The following is a 25,401-nucleotide window of genomic DNA, read 5'->3' on the forward strand; positions in this document are numbered from 1 at the left end:
GAATTCCAATAAACTTTTCAGGTAAGGTTTCCCCTCAAGGAAACAATGTTGACTTTCGCCTATTTTATCATGTATCTCCAGTACCCTGAAACATCAATAATAGACCAACCTCTTTCCAACCACTGAAGTCAGTCTAACTAGCCTATAATTTCCTTTCTTCTATCTCTTTTCTAAAGAGTTGAGTGACATTAGCAATCTTCCAGTCCTCCAGAACCTAATGGTTCTTGAAAGATCACGTCTAATGCCCCCACAGTCTCTTCAGCTACCTCTTTCATACATAACATGTAGTTGCTAGCCTGTCCCTCTCTAATACTTTTCTGTCTCTTCCTGATCTACCCATTTCCTTCTACACCATCCCAGCTCTGATCACCCTGTTTCTTTACCCACCTCTACCTAGTCCATCTGCCCATCATACACAATCTTCCCACTGAGACCCCGCCACCACCACCACTGTTTCCATCTGCCCTCTGTACTTCTCTCACTTGATTCCATGTTCCACCTTCCCCTCTGAGCAGATTCCAACCAGCAGCCCTTCGTCACATCCACCAATCACCTCTCAGCCTGTGGCTTTTCCCACTCTCTCCTCTAATCACCTGCCAGCTCTTTCTCCGCCCCTTTACACTATCTCCCCTCTACACTTTCTGTCTAGGTGAAAGTGCTTCAGCTTGAAACATTGACTGCCCATTTCCCTCCACAGATGGTGCTTGACCCATTGAGTTCGTCCAGCATCTTGTTTGTTGCCCCAGGTTCCAGCACATGCAGTTTCTTGTGAGTTTTATTTCAAACATTCCCTCTGCCCTCTCCACTCCCCCCGCCTCTCCAGAACTCACAACATCTGTCTGACATCCAGCTTTTCCCAGTTCTGACAATAGTTTATCAGCTGGAATCATTGACTGTTCTTCTCTCCACAGATACTGCCCAACCTGATATGTGTTCCCTGCAATTTCTATTGATTATTTTTTAAGATACAACAGGGACTCTCAAATGGTTGCTGACCCGATACTCCCCATAGCTGGAAGCTAGAACCAATGACCTCAAGATCAGAGGCCAGGTAGAATGTCTTCACCACGAGGGCTGTGAGTGGTTGCGATTCTCATCTCATGATGTTGTGGAGGTTTATTGTTGCATATTAAAGGCTGTGGAGTTAGTGCAGGCAAGCGTTACTTGCCGGCCATGGTCTAGCTGAACAGCAGAATTATTTCAGCAGACCTGTCCTGGTCCCGGCACATAGGTACAATTATGAAGAAAGCACAGCAGCGCCTCTACTACCTTAGGAGTTTGAGAAGATTCGGCGTGACATCTAAAAGTCTGACAAGCTTCCATAGATGTGTAGTGGAGAGTGTATTGACTGGCTGCATCACAGCCTGGTATGGAAACTCCAATGCCTTTGAACAGAAGATCCTACAAAAAGAGGTGGATACAACCCAGGCCATCATGGGTAAAGCCCGCCCCACCATTGAGCACATCTGCACATTGCCTGAAAGCATCATCAGCGACCCCCACCACCCAGGACATGCTCTCTTCTTGCTACTGCCATCAGGAAGATGGTAGGGGGAGCATCAGATCTTACACCACCAGATTCAGGAACAGTTACTACCATCAGGCTTTTGAACCAAAGAGGATAATTTCACTTAGCTTCACTTGTCCATCATTGAAATGTTCCCACAACCAATAAACTTGCTTTCAAGGACTCTTCATCTCATGTTCTCAAAAACTATTGCTTATTTGTTTATTATTATTATTTCTTCTTGTATTTGCAGTTTCTTGTCTTCTGCACTCTGGTTGCACGCTCTAGCTGGGTGGTCTTTCATCGATTCTGTAATGGTTGTTGTTCTATAGATTTATTGAGTATGCCCACAAGAAAATGAATCAAATTATATTAGTAATAAATTTACTTTGAATTTTTAAGCAAAGGAGCTGATCATTGACTTTGGGAAATGGAGCCAAGCACATGCTCCTGTCTATGATGTTGGTGTTGGTGGAGATGGTTTCTGGGGGGGTGGTGGTGTACATATCACCCACAATTTGTCCTGATCCAGCCACATGGACACCACAGACAGGAAAGCACAGCACAGCGCACCTGCATCTCTGCTTCCTCAGAAGGCTAAGGAAATATAGCATCTCCCCGATGACCTTCATTTTTTACAGATGCACTATAGGAAAGATCCTAGCTGAATGAATTCACTGTTTAACATGGCAACAGCTTTGCCCAAGACTGCAAGGCGTTGTGGACACAGCCCAGTCCATCAAGAAAATGAGTCTCTCTTTCATGGACTCTGTCTACACCTTCTGCTGTCTTGCAAAAGCAGCCAATTTAATCAAGGACCCCATCCTCCCCTGGTCATAATCTCTTCTCCTCTCTCCTGTTGGGCAGAATATATAAAAGCTTGAGAACACATACCATCAGGGTCAAGAGCAGATTCAATCCTGCTGTTATAAGATTCTTGAGTGTTAAAAGAATGCTACAAGAACGCTTGATCTTTCAATCTCCGTCATTGTGACCTTACTTGTCTCCTGCACTGCACTTTCTCTGGAACTGTAACACCATATTCTACATAACTACATTCTCTTTTCTTTCCTTTTGTACTACCCTATGAAATAATCTGTCCGGATGGCACACAAACACCGTGATAATTATCCATTACTTCTGACTGTGCCCAGTACTGTTGCCATTGTCATTATCATCACATGACAGTCTACAGAGTTTGTACCAGATTCTGAACAGAGGTTTCTAGTCCAGGACCACATCTTGGTAAGAGAGTATGGTGGATGGAGAAAACTATTCATGGATTTTTTTGGCGTCTCCTCGTTAGAGTGGAACATCCCTACTAACTTCATAATTTATTCATTGATCCTATTGAGTTCTTGTGTTTATTTATAACATTATTTTGTATTTACTGTGAATTCCTGCAAGAAAATGAATCTTAGGGTAGTGTATGGTGATATATAAGTCCTTTGATAATAAAGTACTTTGAACTTCTAAACTCTTGGGAAACCGTGGCTTACGTACCAAATGTAGTCAGTGGCCATTTCACCCAGGAGCACACAGAAACCCACAGCAAGAAGCAGAGGAGCTCATCACCACAAAGTACACAAGCCATCTCCTGTCCCATCTGCAGAAGAGTCCGATGGCCTCACTGGAACACACTGAACTAGAGTAGAAGCTAGTCTTCTTTTGATCCAAGGGGCTTGGGCAAAAACTGGGTAATGTTGCAGTGGTAAACAGTTTTGGGGAGGCTGCATTTGGAATATTGTGCTTAGTTTTGGTTGATGTGTCATAGGAAAGATGTCATTACCGCTGGAAAGTACAGAGGAGGGTTTATAAGGATGTGGCTGGAACTCGAGGGAAGTCTAGGCAGGCTAGGACTTCATTCACTGGTGTGCAAGAGAATGAGAGTTGATGATATAAAATCTATAATATCATCAGGATGGGTTAATGCATGCAGTCTTTTTGCCAGGGCTGGTGAATCCAGGGCATAGGTTTAAGGTTAGAGAGGATTTAAGAGAAACCCAAGGAGCAACTTTTTTTTTCATCCAAAGATGGTCAGTATATGGAATAAGTTGCCAGAGGAAGTGTTCAAAGCAGGTACATTAACCACATATAAAGGTTACCTGGATAAGTATGTGAAAAGGAAAGGCTTAGAGGGATATGGGCAAATGGGACTGCCTTAGACCCACATTTTGGTTCGCATGGATGAGATTGACTGAAGGACTTGTTTCCATTCTGAATGACTGGAAGAGAAAAAGACTTAAGAAACAAAACCAAAAATCCTCAGCAGCTCAGGCATTTTGGTAGATGAAAGGTTTACTCCCTCCACAGATACTGGTCGAGCACTTCCTGCAAGTACTGTGTTCTCATTTCAAGTTTACAGTACCTGTAGTATTTTGCCTTACAATTACACTTGTTCATGGTGAGGTGCTTTAGAATGTTCCTAAGGTCCGAAAGAAGTGACAGAGTAGTCTATCTTTCTTTATTTTGTTTAATAAGATAACAACCCTGTAAGCACTTGATTAAGTTTGTGTAACTGCTGCAACAATGATATGATTCATTCCCCTCATTGCCGTGTTGGACCACAGGGGTCAGATATTCTCCCCATGAAGATGACAGCGTTGATGGCGACTTCTCGAATCAGCAGGATGAAAGGCCGGTTGGCATTGAAAACCTCCAGGTCCGGACGCAGTGAACGTCCCATCAACATCACGGCCGTGGTTGCTGCAGCCTCACTGCCTTCCTCGTTCACCTGCCAGGCAAGGTGTCCATGTCAGGCTGGCCCAGTAAACAGCTGTCAAACCCTCCCATTGGATAGAGAGCAAAGCTGCTGCTACACTGCACTGGCAAGCACTCGCAGAAAATGTACCATGTGGATGACATAGAGTATAAGCACAGTCTTTATACCAGAAGTATAACACTCCCAGATTAGGCATAATGGAATGGGTATGGAGTAAAATCCCTAACACACTGGCCCATCACACTCGGCCAGCATGAAATCAACATAGGTTAGACACAGAGTAAAGCTGTCCCAACACACACTCAAAGGACAGGGACAGGATGGGTTAGATACAGAGTAAAACTCCCTCTACGCTGTCTGATCACACACTACCACAACAGGGATGGAATGGATTAGATATGTAGTGAAGCTCCATCTACACTGTCCCATCACACACTCCTAGGGCAGGAACAGCACACGTTAAATACAGAATAAAGTTTCTCCCTTAGGCTGTCCCATCAAATCAGCTCAGGACATGTACAGCTGACACCAAGTGAAACTCAGTCTACATGGGAATTCTCCCACATTGTTATTCAACTACCAGTCCATAAGAACTGGAGGAACATTCAAAACCAACCACAACATGGAAATTTAAATAGAGAATCAAATGATCTGGAGTAAAACACTGCCATGATCTGAGAGATGATGTTATCAAAAAACATCCACCTAATTCAGAAATTTTCTCAGGGTAGAAATTTTGTTGTTCTTTACAGGTCAGGCCTGTATATTGACTCTCAACCATGCTTCAGAACATAAGGAATTGTATCAAGGGTAGCCAAGGGACCCGTGAGTTTCTGCCATAATTTAGTAACATCAGATCCACTTTCCTGTCTATTCCCTATAACCGTCAAGACTCCATTGAGCAAATATCAGTCTATTTTGGCCTTCAATGGCCCAGGCTTCACAAATCTCTGGGCTAGAGACCTCCAGGAGTTACACTCTTCTGAGAGAAGAAATTTCACTTCATCCCCATATCAGGAGACCATGCTCTTGAGTTCTAGGTTACCTTAAAGGGGGAATAGCATCCACTCTATGAAGACATCCTGAATTTTTCTGACTTCCCTCTAAACTCCCATGAGTATTGGCCCAAGTTCTCCCGATGAGACAGCCCCATCATCGCAGGAGTGCTCCTTGTGAACTTCCACTAAAGTATTTCCAGTGCAAATATACTTCCCCCCCCCCTTCAAAGTAGGAGACTGTGATAGGACTAGGTGCCATCTCATTGGCTCTTCACACAACTCTGGTCTATCTGAACAGTAAAGGTGCTTACATCAGGATGCTCCTTATTAATTACAGCTCAGCATTTAACATCATCATCCCCTCAAAGCTAATCAAGACCTGGGCCTCAAAACCCCCCTGTGCAATTGGATCCTGGATTTCCTCACCTGTAGACCCCAATGCAGCCTGGTATAAGAACACCAAAGTCTTTAAGCCTTTGAGAAAATCCTACAAAAGGTAGTGGATTCAGCACAGTACATCATGGGGAAAACCCTCCCAACCATTGAGCACATCTACAAGAAATGGTGCCGTAGAAAAGTAGCATCCATTACCAAATATCCTCACCACCGAGGCCATGCTCTTTCCTTGCTGCTGCCATCAGATAGAAGGCACAGGAGACTCAGGACTTGCACCACCGGGTTCAAGAACAGTTACTACCCCTCAACCATCAGACTCTTGAACAAAAGGGGATAACTACACTCATTTGAGGATTTTTCAATCTCATTATTTCGTGTTTGTATTTATTGCTATTTATTTATAGCTGGATTTGCACAATTCGTTGTTCATTGATCCAGTTTACATTTACTGTATTATAGATATGCTAAGCATGCCCACAGAAAAAGAATCTCAGGGTTTTATGTGGTGGCATGTATGTACACTGATAATAAATTTTACTTTGAACTCTGATCCCAGGAATTATCCTGTTAATTTCCTTGAAATGCTTCCACCTATGATGTCCCTTTTTAGGTAAGGGGACCAAAACTGTACCTGGTATTCTAGTTGTGGCCTCAGTACATCCTCTGAAATTGGAATGCAATTTCCCTAACTTCATTCTCTTTGCTATAAAGATTAATGTTCCTTTTGTCTTCCTGATTACATACTGCACCTGCATGCTAACTTTATACATTTCGTATCCAATGTCCAGGCATGACTGAATTTCTTAATTAAACAGTACTCTACTTTTCTACTCAATCTCGCAAATAGATAACTTGCTCTCCATGTTATATTGCATCTGATAAACTGTTGTCCTCTCACTTTGTCCCTCAATATCCTTTTGCAAATTCCTGAAATCTTCCACACATTATGCTGAGGAAATTTTGTTGCAATTCACCTGGCCCCTTTATCCACATTCTTAATAAAGTTTGAGAATAGTCGTTCTTCCAACACACAAACTAGATAGTTTGTCAATCTAAAATGACCCATTTATCATCACTTTACTTTCTGTTTGTTATCCAATTGGATATCCATGCTAATACATAACCCCAATTACTATGCAGTAGGTGTAGCGATAAGCAATAACCTTTCATCTGGACCAGACTGAGTGCTGTATAAAAATCCAGATGTACTCCATCCATTGGTTCCTTTTACACTGTACCTGGTACATTTTCAGAGAGCTCCACTTACCTTGTCAAACATCATTTCCTTTTCATAAAACCATATTGCCTCTGCTGATAAATGATTTTCTAAATATCCTTGTTTCCCATGGGAGGAGAGTTAGTAAAACTAAAAGGCATATGTTTGAGGTGAGAGGAGGAACATTTAATAGGGGCAACTTTTCACCCAAGAGGGTGGTCAGTATATGGAACAAGCTGCTGATGAGTAGTTGAAGCAGGTACATTGACAACATTTAAAAGACAATTGTTCAAATACATGGATAGGAAATGTTTAGAGAGATATGGGCAAAATGAAAACAAACGGCATTAATGTAGAAAGACATCTCAGTCAGCGTAGATGCTGAAGGACTTTATGAGTAATGGACTTAACATCAGCAAGAGCAAGGAATTGATTGTGAACTTCAGAAAAGGGAAGTCAGGAGAACATGCACCAGGACTCCTTGAGTATTGGCTGTAGAAAGGGTGAATAGTTTCAGGTTCCCGGGTGTCAGCATCTCTAAGGATCTGCCTGGGCCCGAGACATCAATGTGATCACAAAGGCAGGCCAGAGGCTCTGCTTCATTAGGAGTTTGAGGGGATTTGGTACGTTACCAAAGACTTTACATATTTCTATAGTGGTACAGTAGAGAGCATTCTGACTAGCTGCATCAGAGCTTGGTATGGAGGCTCCACTACAAAGGATCACAAGAGACTACAGAGGACTGTAGACTCAGCCAGTTCCATCATGGGCATAAGCCTCCCACCACTGAGGACATCTTCAAGGGGTGGGGTTTCAAGAAGGCAGCAACAATGATTAAATATCCTCACCATCCAGAACATGCCCCCTTTGAGTTACTATAATTGGGGAGGGGGTTCGGGAACCTAAAGACCCCCACTCAACATTTTAAGAATAGCTTCACCTCCACCATCAGATTTCTGAACAGCCTGTAAACCCATTAACACTACCTTGTTGAATTCATGAATACTAATCTGTTATTTGTCTTTTGCTCTATTTATTTATTTTATAAGTTTTATGCCTTGTACTGTATTGCAGCCAGTAAACGACCAATTTCACAACATATTGGATGTCAGTGATTACGATTCTGATTCCAACGTTTGTCACTGACAAGTCTATAATTTACAGACCTGTACTGATGGGATACTGTAAATGAGAAACAGTGTAGAGTCTGAACTCTCCCATCGTATTATCTCAGAGCAGATTCCAGACTCAGTAAACCAATAAGCATTGCTATTGCCCAGTCTGGGTTCTCAGAAATACTCTCTCAGGTTAAAGAAGCCTCGGACAGTTGGGCAGCAATTTCCAAAATTCCGGGTGGATAGGATGGCGAGGAAGACACCTGGCATGCTTGCCTTCGTTAGACAGGGTTTGAAAACTGGAATTCAGTTATCACGTTACAGTTACACAAGGTGTTGTAAGGATACATTTGGAGTACTGCACACACCTGTGGTCTTTAAACCAGAGAGGGTGCAGAAACTTACAAGAACGTTACTGGGACTGAAGGGCTTAGACTGACTGGACAGGTGGGACTTCTTTCCCTGGAGCATAGGCGGCTGTGGGGTGGCCTTGTAGATGTTTATGCTTTTACGTGGGGCATAGATAAGGTTAGTGGTCACAGTCTCTGGCCCAGGGTAGGGCGTCTAAAATTTAAAGTGACAGATGAAAGATTTAAAAAGGACCTTTAGACCAGGAGATGGTCCGTATATGCAATGAGCTGACAGAGGAAGTGGCTGAAGCAGGAACATTAACAACATTTTAAAGACCTCTGGACAGGTATATGGAAAGGAAAGTCTCAGAGGGGATATCGAGCAAATACCGGCAAATGAGACTGGCTCAGGTAGGCACCGTGGCCAGGAGATAGATGAGTTGGGCCAAAGGGCTGTTTCCATCCACATGGAGACACTACTAGGGAGACAGCTTCCTGGAGTGCAGCTGTCAGTAAACAGAGACTTATTTACAGGTAAGGCAGAAAACAACATACCTCCAAAAAGGCTTTATGAAATGCATCGGAGACATAGAGGTCAGTGTGCAATCCTTCAACTAGTCCTGTAAGGTAAACACAGTCAATGTTTCTCAGTGTGCAATAAGCAGAGAGACAAAACACCATCAGTCTGCAGTCTGCTGTCAAACCTGAAGCACTGAGGTTGATCAGAACGGATTCTGACTAATGGTACACAGGGCCGGATGTGGTTCAAAGCCTTGGTTAGCTCGATCTAGTGAGGGTGGAGAATACAGGGATCTGGGTGTGACCAGAAGTAGGAAACTGAATGGACAGAGGTGTTGAGAGAGGAGCAGGGAGGGGGAGGGGATGAAGGAAGGGGAAAGGAGGGGGAGGTAGAGGGATTGGAGGGGGAGGATGATGGGAGGAAGGTAGGAGACAAAGTAGGTGGAGGGAGGGGATGGTGGTAGGAGGGACAGGATATGAAAAGGGAGGGAGATGGTGTGGAGGGATGGAGGGGAGCAGGTAATAGATGTTGAGGAGACAGGGAGAGGGAGTGGAGGGAGGGAGGAAGGTGTGTAGCGAGGGAGATGGAGAGGGGTTTAGGGAGGGTTATGGGTATATATGTGAAAGGGAAACATCAGACCGGAGAAGGGAAGGTCTGGGAAGTTGAAGAGACCGTAAGGTAGGGTGGGGAGAATGGGATGGAGAGAGTGATATAAGCAAGGTAAAGGTGGGAGATGGGGAATAGACTGGGTGAGGAGGAAGATGAGCAGGGATTTGGAAGATGGTGTGTAGGGGATGGGTAGATCGAGGGTGGTGAGTAGTGACAGCGAGCAGAGGGAACATCACACACATACCTGGGAGACTTGCTTTCTCAGAGTTGAACAGGTCAACCAGGCCCATCTGCTTTAGCTTGCTGGTCAGGCTGAATGAATCCTCGACACGGAATCGAGGAATGGAGAGCTCCACCTCTGTTATACTCAGCCTGCTGATCCAGCCCAGCATCTTCTCGTGGCTCAGCGCAGTCTCGATCTCCTGCAGGTTGCCTCCCGCCATGGGGAGGATCAGCACCATGGAAACATCGTCGCCTTTATATGGGAGCTCAATCACCTTCACCTTGTCTGCTGGGAATTTGCCAAATCGGAAGGAGCCTTGTTGCTGCATCATTGGGACCTGGCACTGGCTGCTGGCAGCTTTATCAAACTCCCTTTCTGTCGTCATCTGCTTATCAAACATGGACTTCCACAAACCCTGCAGAAAGAGATGAAAACTTACTGTTCTTCTCTCTGACAAAACTGTCTGCAGTGGCACAGAAAATCTTACCAACTACAGGCATGGAGAGGATGTTTTCAGCAGTAGGAGTGTCTGGGACCTGAGGGCACAGCCTCAGTATAAAAGGACACCATTTAGAACTGAGGTGAGCGGGAATTTTTTCTTCCAGAGAGCAGTTAATCTATGGAAGCCGTTGCCACAGTGGACTGCGTAAGCAAGACTTTGGGTGTACTTAAGGCAGAATTTGATAGGTTCTTGATTGGCCAAACCTCACTTAGGTTCAGGACCCTTTTAGTAACTATCAGGATGGTATCTCAGACTGCAATTCACACCCTTGGGTTAAGCCCCAAAGGCCCTGATGACAGACACTCCCTTCTGACCTTGGGAACCAGTCCAGTGACATTGCTGCAGCTCCTACAGATGACAAGTGTTGCCAAATGGAAGAGACAGGCAACAGCAGCATTCTCTCAACAGAACCCTCGCTCAGGGGGCAGTTACAGACACTCACAGTCAGGAGTTCCTCCCTATGGATTCCTTACAGACCATGACGGGAATATTTTTAACAGAAGAGGAGAAAATGGTTGAGGGACACGGTATTTTGTGCTGGGTAAGCATGGAAGAAAACAAAAAAAAAAATCTTAGAAATATGGGAGACAAAGTTTCCAGTGCCAAAGACAAGGGATAGCCCCAGGGAGTGATGTAGATCAGAGGGACTTTGAGTTCGGGTAACCACACACAAAATGCTGGAGAAACTCAGCAGGCCAGGCAGAGTACGGTGGACGTTTCGGGCTGAAACACTTCCGCAAGACTTCAGGTACACTGTTCTCAATCATTTTCCCAGAGTTGGGGGGTCAAGAACTCGAGGGCATAGGTTTAAGCTGAGGGGCAACTTTATTACACATACGTGGAATGAGCTACCAGAGGAAGCTGTTGAGGAAGATACAATAACAGTAGTTGAACAGGTACTGTCCGTGGTTTGAAAAGGTTTAGAAGGGAAGGGAGGGAACGTCGACTCAGACCAAGAGAGGCCTGCGTTGGGCATTTTCATGCCTTAAGGCATGAAGGTTTAGAAGATTACAGGCCAAACACTGGCAAATGGGACATCTTTGTTGACATGGACCAGTTGGGGCAAGGGGCCTGGTCCGCTGCACAACTCTACGAATCTCCAAGAAACAAGTACTAGTTATGCAGCATCCATGGAGATGAACAAACAGTCGATGTTTCTGGCTGAGACGCTTCTTCAGGACTGGAGAGGAAGGGGGAAGACACCAGAATAAAGAAGTGGGGGGTGGGAAGAAGGCTAGCTAGAAGGTGATAGGTGAAGCCAGGTGGGTGAAACAGGTAAAGGGCTGGAGAGGAAGGAATCTGATAGGAAAGCAGAGTGGACCATAGGAGAAAGGGAAGGAGGTGGCGATAGGCAGGTGAGAAGAGTTAAGGGGCCACAGAGGGGAATAGAAAAACAAGTTTATTTTTTACTGGAAGGAGAGATCAATATTAATGCCATCAGATTGAAGGCTACTTAGACAGAAGATGAGGTGTTGTTCCTCCACCCTGAGGGTGGCCTCATTGTGACACAAGAGGAGGCCATGGACCCTCATGTTGGAATGGAATAGGAATAAGAAATCAGAATTAAAATGTTGGACCACCAGGAAGTTCCGTTTTTGGTGGATGGACAGGAGGTGCTCGATGAAGCGGTCCTCCAATTTACAAGGTAGAGGAGGCTGCATCCGGAGCACCGGACACAATGGATGACCCCAGCAGATTCACAGGTGAAGTGTTGCTTCACCTGTAAGGATTGTTTGGGGCCCTGATTAGAAGTGAGGGAGGAGGTGAATGGGCAGGTGTAGCACTTTGGGAGGGAGATTAGTGGGGTGCAATGAATAGACAAGTGAACCTTGGAGGGAGCAATCCCTGCAGAAAGTGGAGAGGGGTGGGTGGGAGGTAAAAATGTGTTCTGTGGTAGGATTCTGTTGAAGATGACAGAAGTTGTGGAGGAATTTGTGTTGGATGCAGAGGCTCATGGAGTGTTAGGTGAGGACAAGAGGAACTCTCTCACTGTTAAGGCAGCAAGAAGATGGGATGAGCGTGGATGTTTGGGAAATGGAGGGGTTGCGGGTGGGGGCAGCATCAATGGTGGAAGAAGGGAAACCCCATTCTTGAAAGAAGGACATCTCTGATGTCCTGTAAGGGAACGCCTCCATCCTGGAAACAATTATTTTAATTCTGATTCCCATTCCTGTTCTGACATGTTGGTCCATGGCCTCCTCTTGTGCTATGATGAGGCACCCTCAGAGTGGAGGAGCAGCACCTCATATTCTGTCTGGGTAGCCTCCAACCTGATGGCATGAATATCAATATCTCCTTCTGATAAAAAAATTCCCTCCCCTTCTTCTCTTCTTCTATTCCTTACTCTTGTCTTTTACCCCTTCTCACCTCTCCCAGTGCCCCTGCCCCTTCCCTTTCTCCTGTGGTCCATTCTCCTCTCCTATCAGATTTCTTCTTCTCCAGCCACCTGACTTCACCTATCACCTTCCAGTTATCCTCTTTCCCCTCCCCCCACCTTTTTATTCTGGCGTCTTCCCCCTTTTTTTCCAGTCCTGAAGAAGAACCTCGACCCGAATTGTCAACTGTTTGTTCATTTCCATAGATACTGCCCGACCTGAATTCCCCTAGTATTTTGTGTGTGTTGCTTTGGATTTCCAGCATCTGCAGAATCCCTTCTGTTTACATACTAGTTATAATACCTACGGAAAATCAGTTAATCTGGAACCTGATAAATCCAAAAGAGCTAATGACCTACATCCCAGATTTTGAGAAAGATGGCTCTGGAGAGAAATGAGTCCCTTTTCTCATCTTCCAGGTGATTGGAATGATTCCTACGGATTACAGGGTGATGAGCATCAATCCATTATTTAAGAAGGGAAGGAAAGGGTCTAACCAATTCGTTGACCTGATGTCAATAACTGGGAAACGTTGAAATCAATTGTAAGGAATGTGAAATCAAAACACTGAGAAAATAATAATATAATCGAGCACAGTCTACACAGATTTATCAAAAGAAATTGATGTTTGATTAACCTACTGGAGTTTATTGAGTTGTATTAAGTGGAGGCATTAGCGGATGTGGAATATTTGGAATTACAGAAGGTTTTTGATAAGGTCGTGCATAAGAAGTCAGTGAACAAGATCTGAGCATGTAGAGTCATGCAGAATGGAAACAGTCCATGCAGACCAAGACTCCCATCCAAACCTGTCCCATTTACCCAACATTTGGTGCATATCTCTTTAAACATTTCCTATCCATCTATCCGTCCAAGTACCATTTAAATGTTAATGTACCTGCCTGAAAAACTTCCTCTGCTAGCTCAGCCCGCATTCTAACCACCTTCTGGGCGAAAATAAATTGCCCTTAGGTCTGTATTAAATGTCTCCTTGCACACCTTAAATTCTTTAGTTCTTAATTCCCCAGTCCTGGGAAACGGATTATATGCATTGGCCCTCATGATTTTATACAGCTCTATAAGATCACCCCTCATTGTCCCACACGTCAATGATAAAAGTCACAACCCACTCAACCACGGTTCCCTCAGGTCTAGGCAACATGAACATTGTACACTGGAGTGGATAGAGTAATCATGCACGGGAACAGTCTCTTCAGCTTAACTGGTCCATACTGACCAAGATTCCCATCTAAGATGGCCACATTTGTCCATTGGTGTCCCATATCCATCTAAACCTTTCCTATCCATGTCCAAGTACATTTTAAATGTTTTTAATGTACCTGCTTCAACCACTTCCTCTGGCATTCCATACATTTCCATGACCACTGTCTGGATAACCAAGTTGCTCCCCTTTCACCTTAAACTAAAGCTCTTTGGGTCTCAATACCCCAACCCTGGGGACAAAGACCATGTGCACTGACCCTCTCTATGTACCTCATGATTTTATCCAACACTATAAGATCATCTTTCATTCTCGACATCTGTCAAGTGGGAAGACTGAGAAGGTTGGCATTGGTTTAGAAGAATGAGAGGAGATCTCATTGAAATGTGCAACATTTGTTGTTGGCATTGGGACTGGCCGGATGGACACCATAGGTGGCATAGGTTGGTGGAGGCAAAGGACCTCTATCTGTGCTGTGTTTCTCCATGACTCTATGACTCCACAGTAAGGAGACCATACACAGTGCTCTAGGAGAAAAAAATGAAGTTGCAGTTCAGCCCTGTATTTGTTGAATGACGGAACAGGCAGCGCTGCCTTCTCCTGCTCCAGTTTCTCTCTGATTTTTCAATAGTCTCAAGTCATCCCTGTGCCTTGCATCCAGGGAACTGTTACATTCTTAGATTCCTCCTGTTTGAACTATGGAATCCTGGCCTGGGTCAGTAGTTCAGGGCACCTCTGGGATAAAGCAACAAGAAGTGACATGAGGGGTCTCCATCTCTTTCAGTTCCTGAGGATGGTTGGGAGGTCTCACACCCCTCTGCAACCAGATATACAGGAGCTCAGAGAGACTGACAGCGTGTGGGGGTGACAGCTCACCTTAAAGTATATAGCGTTGATGATGACCAAGGTGGTGAAGGGAGTTATTGCATCTGGGGGAAGGAGATTCTTGATGAGACCTTCAGTCTTGTTGGCCACCCAAGAGTTGATATAGTTTCTGGCCACCTTGGGCTTCTCCTGCCAAGGAAAAAGCAACATTTTTATTTGCGTTCAACAGCCCCAAGTTGTCCTAATGCTTCGCACCCAGAGATGAGGTTTCATTGAGGGTTAGTTGCTATTGTCAGAAAGGAAGCATAGCCTGTGCATTGCAAGCTCCCACAAGGAGATAAATTGCTAGCTAACCTGATCTTTTAAAGTGGTGACAATATTGAAGATTTTCCCCAACCCTTCTTCAGACAACATCAACCCAAGTTAGTAGACGTGGTTTTGTTGAAACATTCCCGGAGATACAATACTGGGACACTCCTGACAATGATCGGATGGGTCTCAGCTAATTGGTTGCAGGATTTCCAATAGAAGAGCAGTTTCCCTCCTGGATCTTCAGTGGATCCTGTGGAAAATCTTTGGCACAGTGGTCCATAGAAGGGGTTACCCATTAGCCTCATTAGCTCAGGGCGAAGGGTGGGAGGAGGGGCGGGATGGCGACAAGGTGGCATGGCCAAACACTGAAAGGCCTAGATAAAGTGGACATGAAGAGGATGTTTTCATTAACAGGAGAGTCCAGAATCTGAGGTCTGAGGACACAGCCTCAGAGTAAAGGGACATCCCTTTAAAACTGAGATGAGCAGGAATCCCTTCAGCCAGTGGGTGACGAATCTGTGGAACCTGCTGGCACAGAGGCAGTGGCAGCTAAATCATTGGGTGTTCTGAAGGCAGAGATTGACAAGTTGTTTATTAGTAAAGGGGTTAGAGGTTACAGGGAGTAGTGGGAGAAACAGTTTGAAAACCTCTGCCACAGTGGGACTGGCTGGATGGGCTGAATGACTTCATTCTGCTCCCATGTCTTCTGACCTCAGCATTCCGTGGAGGCTGATTTTCTTTCTTCTTTCCTTCCACTCTCTCTTTTCACTGGCTTCTCTCCCCTTCCCTTCTTTTTCCATAGATATCCTTCCCTCCTCACCGTGTCTCCTCCCCTTCCCTCCTCCTCCTGACCATCCCTCCCTTCTCTGCTTTCCTCCCACCAGCTCCTCCAAATTCTCTCACCCTGAAGTTGACTGGGATCAGCTTTGCTTTGTACACAGCCTCACTGATGTTCTGGAAGGTTCTGTTGTAGGCCAGCGCCTTGTCGCCAAAGAGACGGTTGGCCGACACCAGCTCTGATGACTTGTTGGCTTTGCGGTACAGTCTGCAGTTGAGTTTGGCAAAGAAGTAGTGGACTTGATCTGATGTCTTCTCTGTGATGGTATCAAACTTAAAGACCTGGTGGTGGGTTGGGAAGGGAATTGGAATTGGTTTATTATTGTCACATGTTCTGAGATACAGTGAAAAACCTGTCTTGAGCACTGTTCATAATGCATTGAGGTAGATCAAGATAAAACAATAACAGAATGCAAAATGTAACAGCTACAGAGAAAGTAGAGTGCAGGTAGTCAATAAAATGTAGGATCATAACGAGGTAGATAGTAAAGTCAAGAGACCATCTTATAACACTAGGAAACTATTTAATAGTCTGTGTAGGAACTATCCTTGAGCCTGCAGATATGTACTTTCTGCTGATGGAAGGGAGGAGAGAATGTCTGGGGTGGATGGTGATCTTTGATTATGCCGGCTGCTTTACTGAGGCAACAGAGGTATAGACAGACTCCATGGACGGGAGGCTGATTTCCGCAATGTGCTGAACTATGTCCACAAAATCTTTGTACTTTCTTGCAGCCATGTGCAGAACAGTTGCTGTACCAAGTTGCAATGCATCCGCTTAGGATGGTGCATCAAAAAAGATCTTGTTCATGGTCAATAGGGAAATGCCGAGATCTTTCAGTCCCCCGAGGAAGTAGAGGCAACAGTGGGCTGGGCTTTCTTGGCCACTGTGTCCATGTGGTTGGACTAGGACAGCCTACTGATGCTCACTCCTAGAAACCTGAGGTTCTCTATCCTCTCAACGTCAGCACTGTTGATGAAGAGAGAACCATGTGCATCGCTCCCCCCCCTCCCAACTTCCTGAAGTCAATGACCAGCTCTTTTGCTTCGCTGATAGTGAGGGGAGAAAAGGGGATTGGGAGAGTTGGGGGAGGAAGGTTTGGGTGAGTGGAGTGAAGTGTACAGTATCTGTTAAGTTTGGTCTTTGCTTTCTTCGACCCCTGCCTGGATCAGCCATTACATTTCAATAACACTCCTATTACACTCCCATTACACCCCCATTACACTCCCAGTCCCCCCACTCTATAAACAATTCCCTTATCAAGCTGGACGTAGTTTGTTCAACCACACACCGGGTCATTGGCAGATGGAATTCCGGCCCCAGGACAGAATGTCAGAGGTCATGGTGTGGTCACTCAGCTGTTGTGAGGAGGAGACGGCTGCTCCCTTTCTCCGTAATTTGCTTTGCAGGAATTCGATGGGCCAAGACGTCTGATACCATGTTATAAATCCACGGATTCCTTCAGCTCATACTCTGCCCCTCTTGAAGAATGAGGTCCCTCCAACACTGATTCCTGGTCTTGTTTGTCCATCCAATACTTCACTGCCTTTTCACCCTCCCTTCCAACATTCTCCACAGGCCTTTGCTCTCCCATGGACTTTCCAACGTCTGCCCCAGTATCTTCACGTCTGGGCCACTGCCAATTTAGTCTTGAATGACAGTTACCATGTGTCACAGATCCTTGACCATATGAGGGGAGCTATGTAAATGCAGGTTTTATTGTTGGAAGTTTAGAATCCACCCCTTTCATAGAGAGACACTCCCTCAGCACCACCCCTCCCAAAATGTGACACCCCTCAAAACCAATCTCTCAGTGTGACACTCTCTCAGTACCACCCCTCCCTCAGTAGGATAGTTGTCCATTTGATGGCTTTGTCTGCAAGCAACTAATTCCTTGAGTAGAGCAACACGTGAGTGCAGATCCTGGAATCTGGGCCGAAAGAACACAAAATGCTGGATAATCTCAGTGAGTCAAGTAGCATCTGAGGAGGGAAATGGACAGTTGAGATTTCAGGCAAAGACCCTTCAAATTCCTTGGTGTCCACATTTCCCATGATCTCACCTGGTCCCTGAACTCCTCCATCCTGATCAAAAAGGCGCAACAGAGCCTTTATTTCCTGCGGAGCATCAAGAAAGCTCATCTCTGTCCCAGGGTACTGATGGACTTTTACTGCTGTACCATTGAGAGCATACTCACCAACTGCATCTCAGTGTGGTATGGCAATTGTCCCGTATCAGACCTCAAAGCACTCCAGTGTGTGGTGAAAACTGCCCAGCGGATTATCGGCACCCAATTGCCCACCATTGAGAACATCTACCATAAACTCTGCTTGGGCAGGGTGAAAAGCATTATCAAGGATGCATCTCACCCTAACCATGGACTTCTTACGCTCCTCCCATCTGGTAGGCGCTACAGGAGCCTCCGCTCCTGCACCAGCAGGCACAGGAAGAGCTTCTTCCCTGAGGCTGTGACCCTGCTGAACCTCACATCACAGCACTAAGCAGTACTGCACCCATATTGGACTGCCTCACTACTTTTATATTTGTGTGCTGTAGCACTTACTTTTTATTCGCTGTTATTTTGTAAATAACACTATTTATTAGAGGACACAGGTTTAAGGTGCTGGGGAGTGGGTACAGAGGAGATGTCAGGGGTAAGTTTTTTACTCAGAGAGTGGTGAGTGTGTGGAGTGGGCTGCCAGGAACGGTGGTGGAGGTGAATACGATAGGGTCTTTTAAAAGACTTTTAGATAGGTACATGGAGCTTAGAAAAATAGAGGACTATAGGTAAGCCTTGTAATTTCTAAGGTAGGGACATGTTCGGCACAACTCTGTGGGCCGAAGGGCCTGTACTGTGCTGTAGGTTTTCTATGTTTCTGTGTTTCTATTCTTTTGCACTTCTGGTCAGATGCTAATTGCATTTCATTGGCTTTGTATATGTACTCGGCACAAGACAATCAAGTTGAATCTAATCTAATCTAATCTCTAGACAGAAAGATTAGAGGGGAGATGAGGGGAAGGGGTAGGACAAGAGCTGGTAGGTGGATGGGGAGGGGAGAGGAAAGAATGACAGATCCTGGGAGGTGACAAAGGGCCGAAGATGGTGCAATCTGATAAGAGAGGGAGGTGGTGCACAGAACCAAGGGAGGGAGGTGTGTGACGAATGTGCGGACCATGGGCAGATGGAGTGGGTGCAGGAGATTAAAGAAACGGGGTGATGGGTACTAGTGTGGACGAACTGAGCAGAGCAGAAGGAGAGAGAAAAGGACAGGGGCAGTGGGTTATCTGAAATTGGCACTGGGATGTAGACTAATCTGAAAATCAGGTGCTGTTTCTGTAATTTGCATTTAGCCTCACTTTGGCAGTGGAGGAAGCAGAGGACAGGCATGTTGTTGTGAGACAAATTTGTTGAAAGTGATGGAATCAGCCCAGTCCATCATTGGCAAAGACCTTTCTACCATTGACAGCATCAACATGAGGTCATGCCTCAAGAAGGCAACGTCTGTCATCGAGGACCCCCACTAGCCAGGTCATGTCCTCTGCTCACTGGAGGTTCAAAATCTTGAAGACCCACACCACCAGGTTCAGGAACAGATCCCTTTTACAATCACCAAGCTGCACTGCCCCAATCCCTCCTCAGGGGTACAAAACTACAGACCACTTCTTGCAATACCTTGAACTTGTCTCTGGTTGTATCTGTTATTTTTCCACTCTAAATTATGTATAATCTTTTATATTCTATTTGTTGTCTGTGCCTACATGCCAGTGATGTTGCTACAAACACGTTTTCCACAATACCCGTGCCTCACCGTCACACCCTGCACATCACAATGAATGTGACTTGCATGAGGAGGGGAATTAAAATGGTTGCCAAACAGGAGCTCCAGGCAATCACGGTGGATGGAATGCAGGTGCTCGGCAAAAAGGTTCCCGAACCTGTGTGTAGTCTCATCGATGTAGGGGAGGCCACATTGATGGCATGCAGGATATACAGCCGGCCATCCAGCCATTTGGTACTTTGGGTGACCTACTCATATGTGTCATTCTGTTGCTGTGGCTTAGTGATGGTGAACCCCTGAGTCACCAGTAACCCTGTACGTTGTAGGCACCCACCTCCATCAGCTGCCGTAGGGTTTCGCCACAGGCGCCCAGCTTGGTCATGGCGAAAGCTGTCGAGATGCTGAGTGGTGACATGAAGATGTTCTGGGTGTTGGACTTTGAGCTGGCAAGACGTTTGTACAGGTCAAAGGCAAACTTGCTGATGGAACGAGACAGCTCCCAGACGCGAGGGTTCGTGTTCCCCGGAGGTTTCCTGGGACTGTGCTGGCTCGCTTTCTGGCGCCCGTCTGTTGGCTGGTGACTCTTGTCTGGAGTTCGGTAGACGCACATGGGCTGGCCTGGGATGTCCTTCAGTTTGGTATTACAGTGGGACAGTCTTTCACTGTTGGACACATGAAGCTGGGTAGTCCCCACCAACACTGCACAGAGTAGCAAGTCGAAGAATCTCATCCTGCAGGGAGAGACTAGGTCGACCAGATGAGGGTTATTCCATAAGCAAATTCATTGGCTTACCACCACGTCTACTGTGCTTTCTACACACAGCCACAGCCCTTCACAACCATGGGGACATTCTGATAAAGTGAGGCAAATCCAAGGTTTGACATGACATGCAGGCCCACCACCAGTGCAGTACTGAGGGAAGGTCTCACTGTGGGAGGGGTGGTACTGAGGGAGGGTCACACTGTGGGAGGGGTGGTACTGAGGGAGGGTCACACTGTGGGAGGGGTGGTACTGAGGGAGGGTCACACTGTGGGAGGGGTGGTAATGAGGGAGGGTCACACTGTGGGAGGGGTGGTACTGAGGGAGGGTCACACTGTGGGAGGGCTGGTTCTGAGGGAGGGTCACACTTTGGGAGGGGTGGTAATGAGGGAGAGTCACACTGTGGGAGGGGTGGTACTGAGGGAGGGTCACACTGTGTGTGGGGCGGTAATGAGGGAGTGTTCCACTGTGGGAGGGGTGGTACTGAGGGAGGGTCACACTGTGGGAGGGGTGGTACTGAGGGATGGTCACACTTTGGGAGGGGTGGTACTGAGGGTGAGTCACACTGTGGGAGGGGTGGTACTGAGGGTGAGTCGCACTGTGGGAGGGGTGGTACTGAGGGACGGTCACTGTGGGAAGGGTGGTACTGAGGGAGGGTCGCACTGTGGGAGGGGTGGTACTGAGGGAGGGTCACACTGTGGGAGGGCTGGTTCTGAGGGAGGGTCGCACTGTGGGAGGGGTGGTAATGAGGGAGGGTCACACTGTGTGTAGGGCAGTAATGAGGGAGTGCTCCACTGTGGGAGGGGTGGTACTGAGGGAGGGTCACACTGTGGGAGGGGTGGTACTGAGGGTGAGTCGCACTGTGGGAGGGGTGGTACTGAGGGAGAGTCACACTGTGGGAGGGGTGGTAATGAGAGAGAGTCACACTGTGGGAGGGGTGGTACTGAGGGAGGGTCACACTGTGGGAGGGATGGTACTGAGGGTGAGTCGCACTGTGGGAGGGGTGGTACTGAGGGAGGGTCACACTGTGGGAGGGGTGGTACTCAGGGACGGTCACTGTGGGAAGGGTGGTACTGAGGGAGGGTCGCACTGTGGGAGGGGTGGTACTGAGGGAGGGTCACACTGTGGGAGGGGTGGTACTGAGGGAGGGTCACACTGTGGGAGGGCTGGTTCTGAGGGAGGGTCACACTTTGGGAGGGGTGGTAATGAGGGAGAGTCACACTGTGGGAGGGGTGGTACTGAGGGAGGGTCACACTGTGTGTGGGGCGGTAATGAGGGAGTGTTCCACTGTGGGAGGGGTGGTACTGAGGGAGGGTCACACTGTGGGAGGGGTGGTACTGAGGGATGGTCACACTTTGGGAGGGGTGGTACTGAGGGTGAGTCACACTGTGGGAGGGGTGGTACTGAGGGTGAGTCGCACTGTGGGAGGGGTGGTACTGAGGGACGGTCACTGTGGGAAGGGTGGTACTGAGGGAGGGTCGCACTGTGGGAGGGGTGGTACTGAGGGAGGGTCACACTGTGGGAGGGCTGGTTCTGAGGGATTTTATTCCCTGGTTTGTTGGAGAATGAGGAGTATGGATAGGGTAAATGCAAGCAGGCTTTTTCCACTGAGGTTGGGTGAGACTAAAACATGGAGTATGGGTTAAGGATGAAAGGTGAAACGTTTAAGGGGAACACGAGGGGAAACTTCTTCACTCAGAGGGAGGTGAGAGTGTGGATCGAGGTGCCTGCATAAATGGTAGATGCGAGTTCAATTTCAACATTTAAGAGAGATTGGGATAAGCACCTGAATGGGAGAGTTGTAGGTCATCGAGACAAGGCAGAATAATAGTTTGGCATAAACTAGAAGGACCTGTTTCTGTGCTCTAGAGCTCTTTGACTCTCCTGATCATTCTATTGCTTGTAGCCCTCTTCTCCCTGAACTGTCAGTCCCTGATGCCCGACTCCTCCAATCTCTCCCTTTCCCTGAATCCTTCTTCCATTTCCATTTCTCCATGACTCTTTATTCTCCCAATCCTGTTTCCTCTCCTGCTCCCTGTCCCCTTTCCTCCTTCACCTTCTACTTTCCTGGTTTCTGCTCGGGAGTGACTGGAGCATGGAACCTCTCTGGACTTCGGAAGCAGACACTGTTCTCAACCAGGGAAGGCAGTCTGTGGAAGCTCAGTATGCAGCACCCAGAGGGACAAGCTCTCAAACTGGAAACGTGGGTGCTGTGTAAATCTCAGCAGCCTTAGTCTGCCCTGGGACATAACTCTCCTTAGAGTCATACAGCACGGAGGCAGGCCATCTGAATCAGCCAGTCCCAGTCAATCAAAATTCCAATCTATGCTGCCTGATCTGCTGAGTTCCTTCAGCATTTTCCGTGTGTTTCCCATCTGAGCTTGTCTCATTTGTCCACGTTTGACCCATATCCCTCTGCTGTTTGAATGCTGTTAATGTACCTGCTACAACATTCTGTCTAGCAGCTGATTCCACATACTGACTGCTCCCTGGATGAAGAAATTGCCCCTCAGTTTCATATTAAATCTCTCCCTCTCTCACTTGCACTCAGTGGCCACTTTATTACTACCTCCTCGTCCCTAATAAAGTGGCCATTAAGTGTTTGTTCGTGATATTCTGCTGCTGTAGCCCATCCACTTCAAGATTTGACATGTTGTGCATTCAGAGATGCTCTTCTGCACACCACTGTTGTAACAAAGTTATTTGGGTTACTGTCACTTTCCTGTCAGCTTGAAACAGTATGGCCATTCTCCTCTGACTTCTTTCATTAACAAGGCATCTTTTCCTACAGAGCTGCTGCATTCACCCTGTCTTCACCTCACGTGATTTTCTATACCTCAAAAAGATCATACCTCATTCTCTGGTGCTGCAGTGAATAAAGTCTGAACCTGCTCAACCCCTCTCCATTACTCAGTCCTTCCAGTTCTGGTAACATCGTCGTAAATCTCCTCAGCACTTCCCATATCAGGGTTATGAAAACTGAAAGCAATATTCCAGTTGCAGCCTCACCAGTGTCTTTTACAACTGCTACACTCCGTGTACTGGCTGATGAATCCAATGCGCCAGAAGTCTTCCTCACCACTCTGTCTTCCTGCAAGGTTTTAGAGAACTACCGTACATAAATATTACAGGATCCTTCTGTTCCACAACATTCCCCAGGCCCTCACAGGCACTCCGAAAGTCTACTCTCATTTCTCTTCGCAGAATACAATGCCTCACACTGATCCAAAATGAACAGGAACAGGATCTCACCCACGTACCTGTGAATTTCACTCCTGGCGTGGTGTTTGAAATGAAAGGGTGAAAAGTTCCTGAATCAGAGTAACTGTGGAGACAGCCCAGTCAGATGGGTCAGTGGTTGTGAGTATGAAGTGGGAGGTCACTGGAGATTAACGAACCTGTGCAAACAGCAAAAGCAAACGACGGACTGATTGAAGCTCCACAACAAACATGTTTTGACCTGTGGTTAACCCTTAAATCCTGCTCCTGTGAACTCTTCCACCCTGAGACAGAAGGGGGGGCCATGGAAGGACTTTGGTAAGCCCCGTGAGTAGCCACACCAGCACCCCCAAGTCAAAAATCTATGGCTTTCATTCCACCAGTGTACGAGTGAGGGAGGGAGGGAGGGCTGCATTGTTGTGTGAGCCGTTTTAAGGAAGATTCACTCTGCCCGGTCTGGTGACAGTGCCAACACATCTCTTGTGATGTTGGATGCACAACAAGCAGCTCTATGCTCCATCATCTGGGCCAAGGCCCTCAGTAGTCACTTGCTCTGCCCTACACCCCCACTCCTGCCAACTCCCCCAAGAGGTGAGTCAAACATATGATTGGTCAATTCAGGTGCAGGAAGGGAACTAGAGAGGGAAAGAAAGAGTGAGAAGAGGGGCAGAAAGGAAAATAATTATTTTTATTTCTAGAATTTGATATGTTTGAGCATTTCAGGACTTCGCAAAATTAATTCTTTGAACAAAGTGTTGCATTGTAGATGGACCAGGAATGTTAGGATTGTAAGACAATCAGACATAGGAGCAGAATTAGGCCATTCAGCTCATTGAGTCTGCTCTGCAATTCCATCCTGGCTGATTTATTATCCCTCTCAATCCATTCTCCTACCTTCTTCCTGTAACCTTTAAAGCTCTGACTAATCAATACACTCAGTGACTTGTCTTCCATAGCAATCTGTGGCAACAAATTCTACAGCTTCACCACCCTCTGGTTAAAGAAGTTTCTCTTAATCTCTGTTCTAAATGGACAGCCCTCTAGTGGACGGCTATGTGCAGAGCCAAAAGAGATGGGGGAGATTTTGAACATTTTCTTTTCTTCAGTATTCACTAAGGAGAAGGATATTGAATTGTGTGAGGTAAAGGAAACAAGAAGGGTAGTTATGGAAAGTATGATGATTAACGAAGAGGAAGTACTGGTGCTTTTAAGGAATATAAAAGTGGATAAGTCTCCGGGTCCGGACAAGATATTCCCTAGGGGCTCTGACAGAAATATTTCAAATGTCATTAGAAACGGGGATGGTGCCGGAGGATTGGCGTATTGCTCATGTGGTTCCATTGTTTAAAAAGGGTTCTAAGAGTAAACCTAGCAATTATCAGCCTGTGAGTTTGACGTCAGTGGTGGGTAAATTGATGGAAAGTATTCTTTGAGATGGTATATATAATTACCTGGATAGACAGGGTCTGATTAGGAACAGTCAACACGGATTTGTGCGTTGAAGGTCATCTTTGACAAATCTTATTAAATTTTTTGATGAGGTTACTAGGAAAGTTGACGAGGGTAAAGCTGTGGATGTTGTCTATATGGACTTCACTAAGGCCTTTGACAAGGTTCCACACGGAAGGTTAGTTAGGAAGGTTCAATCGTTAGGCATTAATAACAAAGTAGTAAAATGGATTCAACAGTGGCTGGATGGGAGACGCCAGAGAGCAGTGGTGGATAACTGTGTGCCAGATTGGAGGACAGTGTGTAGCAGTGTGCCTCAGGGATCTGTACTGGGTCCAGTGTTGTTAGTCATATATATTAATGATCTGGATGATGGGGTGGTAAATTGGATGACTAAGTATGCAGATGATACTAAGATAGGTGACGTTGTGGATGATAAAGTAGGTTTTAAAAGCTTGCAGAGA

At 46.4% G+C, this 25,401-nt stretch overlaps 1 protein-coding gene across 1 annotated transcript; it reads right to left on the reverse strand.

Annotated features, from left to right (window-relative positions):
- Positions 1-3,966: 3,966 nt before the first annotated feature.
- serpinc1 (serpin peptidase inhibitor, clade C (antithrombin), member 1) lies at positions 3,967-23,635 on the reverse strand. Its single transcript, XM_072274764.1, has 7 exons — positions 23,530-23,635; positions 19,844-20,253; positions 15,796-16,011; positions 14,632-14,769; positions 9,678-10,071; positions 8,860-8,924; positions 3,967-4,241 (listed from the first exon to the last, which is right to left on the reverse strand). Exons 2-7 carry the CDS (start codon positions 20,237-20,239, stop codon positions 4,056-4,058), a joined length of 1,395 nt encoding a protein of 464 aa, XP_072130865.1. The 5' UTR covers positions 20,240-20,253; positions 23,530-23,635; the 3' UTR covers positions 3,967-4,055.
- Positions 23,636-25,401: the final 1,766 nt, after the last annotated feature.

This window comes from Mobula birostris, chromosome 12 (genome assembly GCF_030028105.1).
Source record: "Mobula birostris isolate sMobBir1 chromosome 12, sMobBir1.hap1, whole genome shotgun sequence".
Taxonomy (NCBI): Eukaryota; Metazoa; Chordata; class Chondrichthyes; order Myliobatiformes; family Myliobatidae; genus Mobula; species Mobula birostris.

Excerpts from the sequence above, each read along its gene's own strand:
- serpinc1 (XM_072274764.1), bottom strand. The coding sequence starts at position 20,239 with ATGAGATTCTTCGACTTGCTACTCTGTGCAGTGTTGGTGGGGACTACC. Across the intron at positions 16,012-19,843 it reads CCCTACGGCAGCTGATGGAG|GTCTTTAAGTTTGATACCAT; the intron begins GTGGGTGCCTAC and ends ACCCACCACCAG. Across the intron at positions 8,925-9,677 it reads TGAGAAAGCAAGTCTCCCAG|GACTAGTTGAAGGATTGCAC; the intron begins GTATGTGTGTGA and ends TTTACCTTACAG.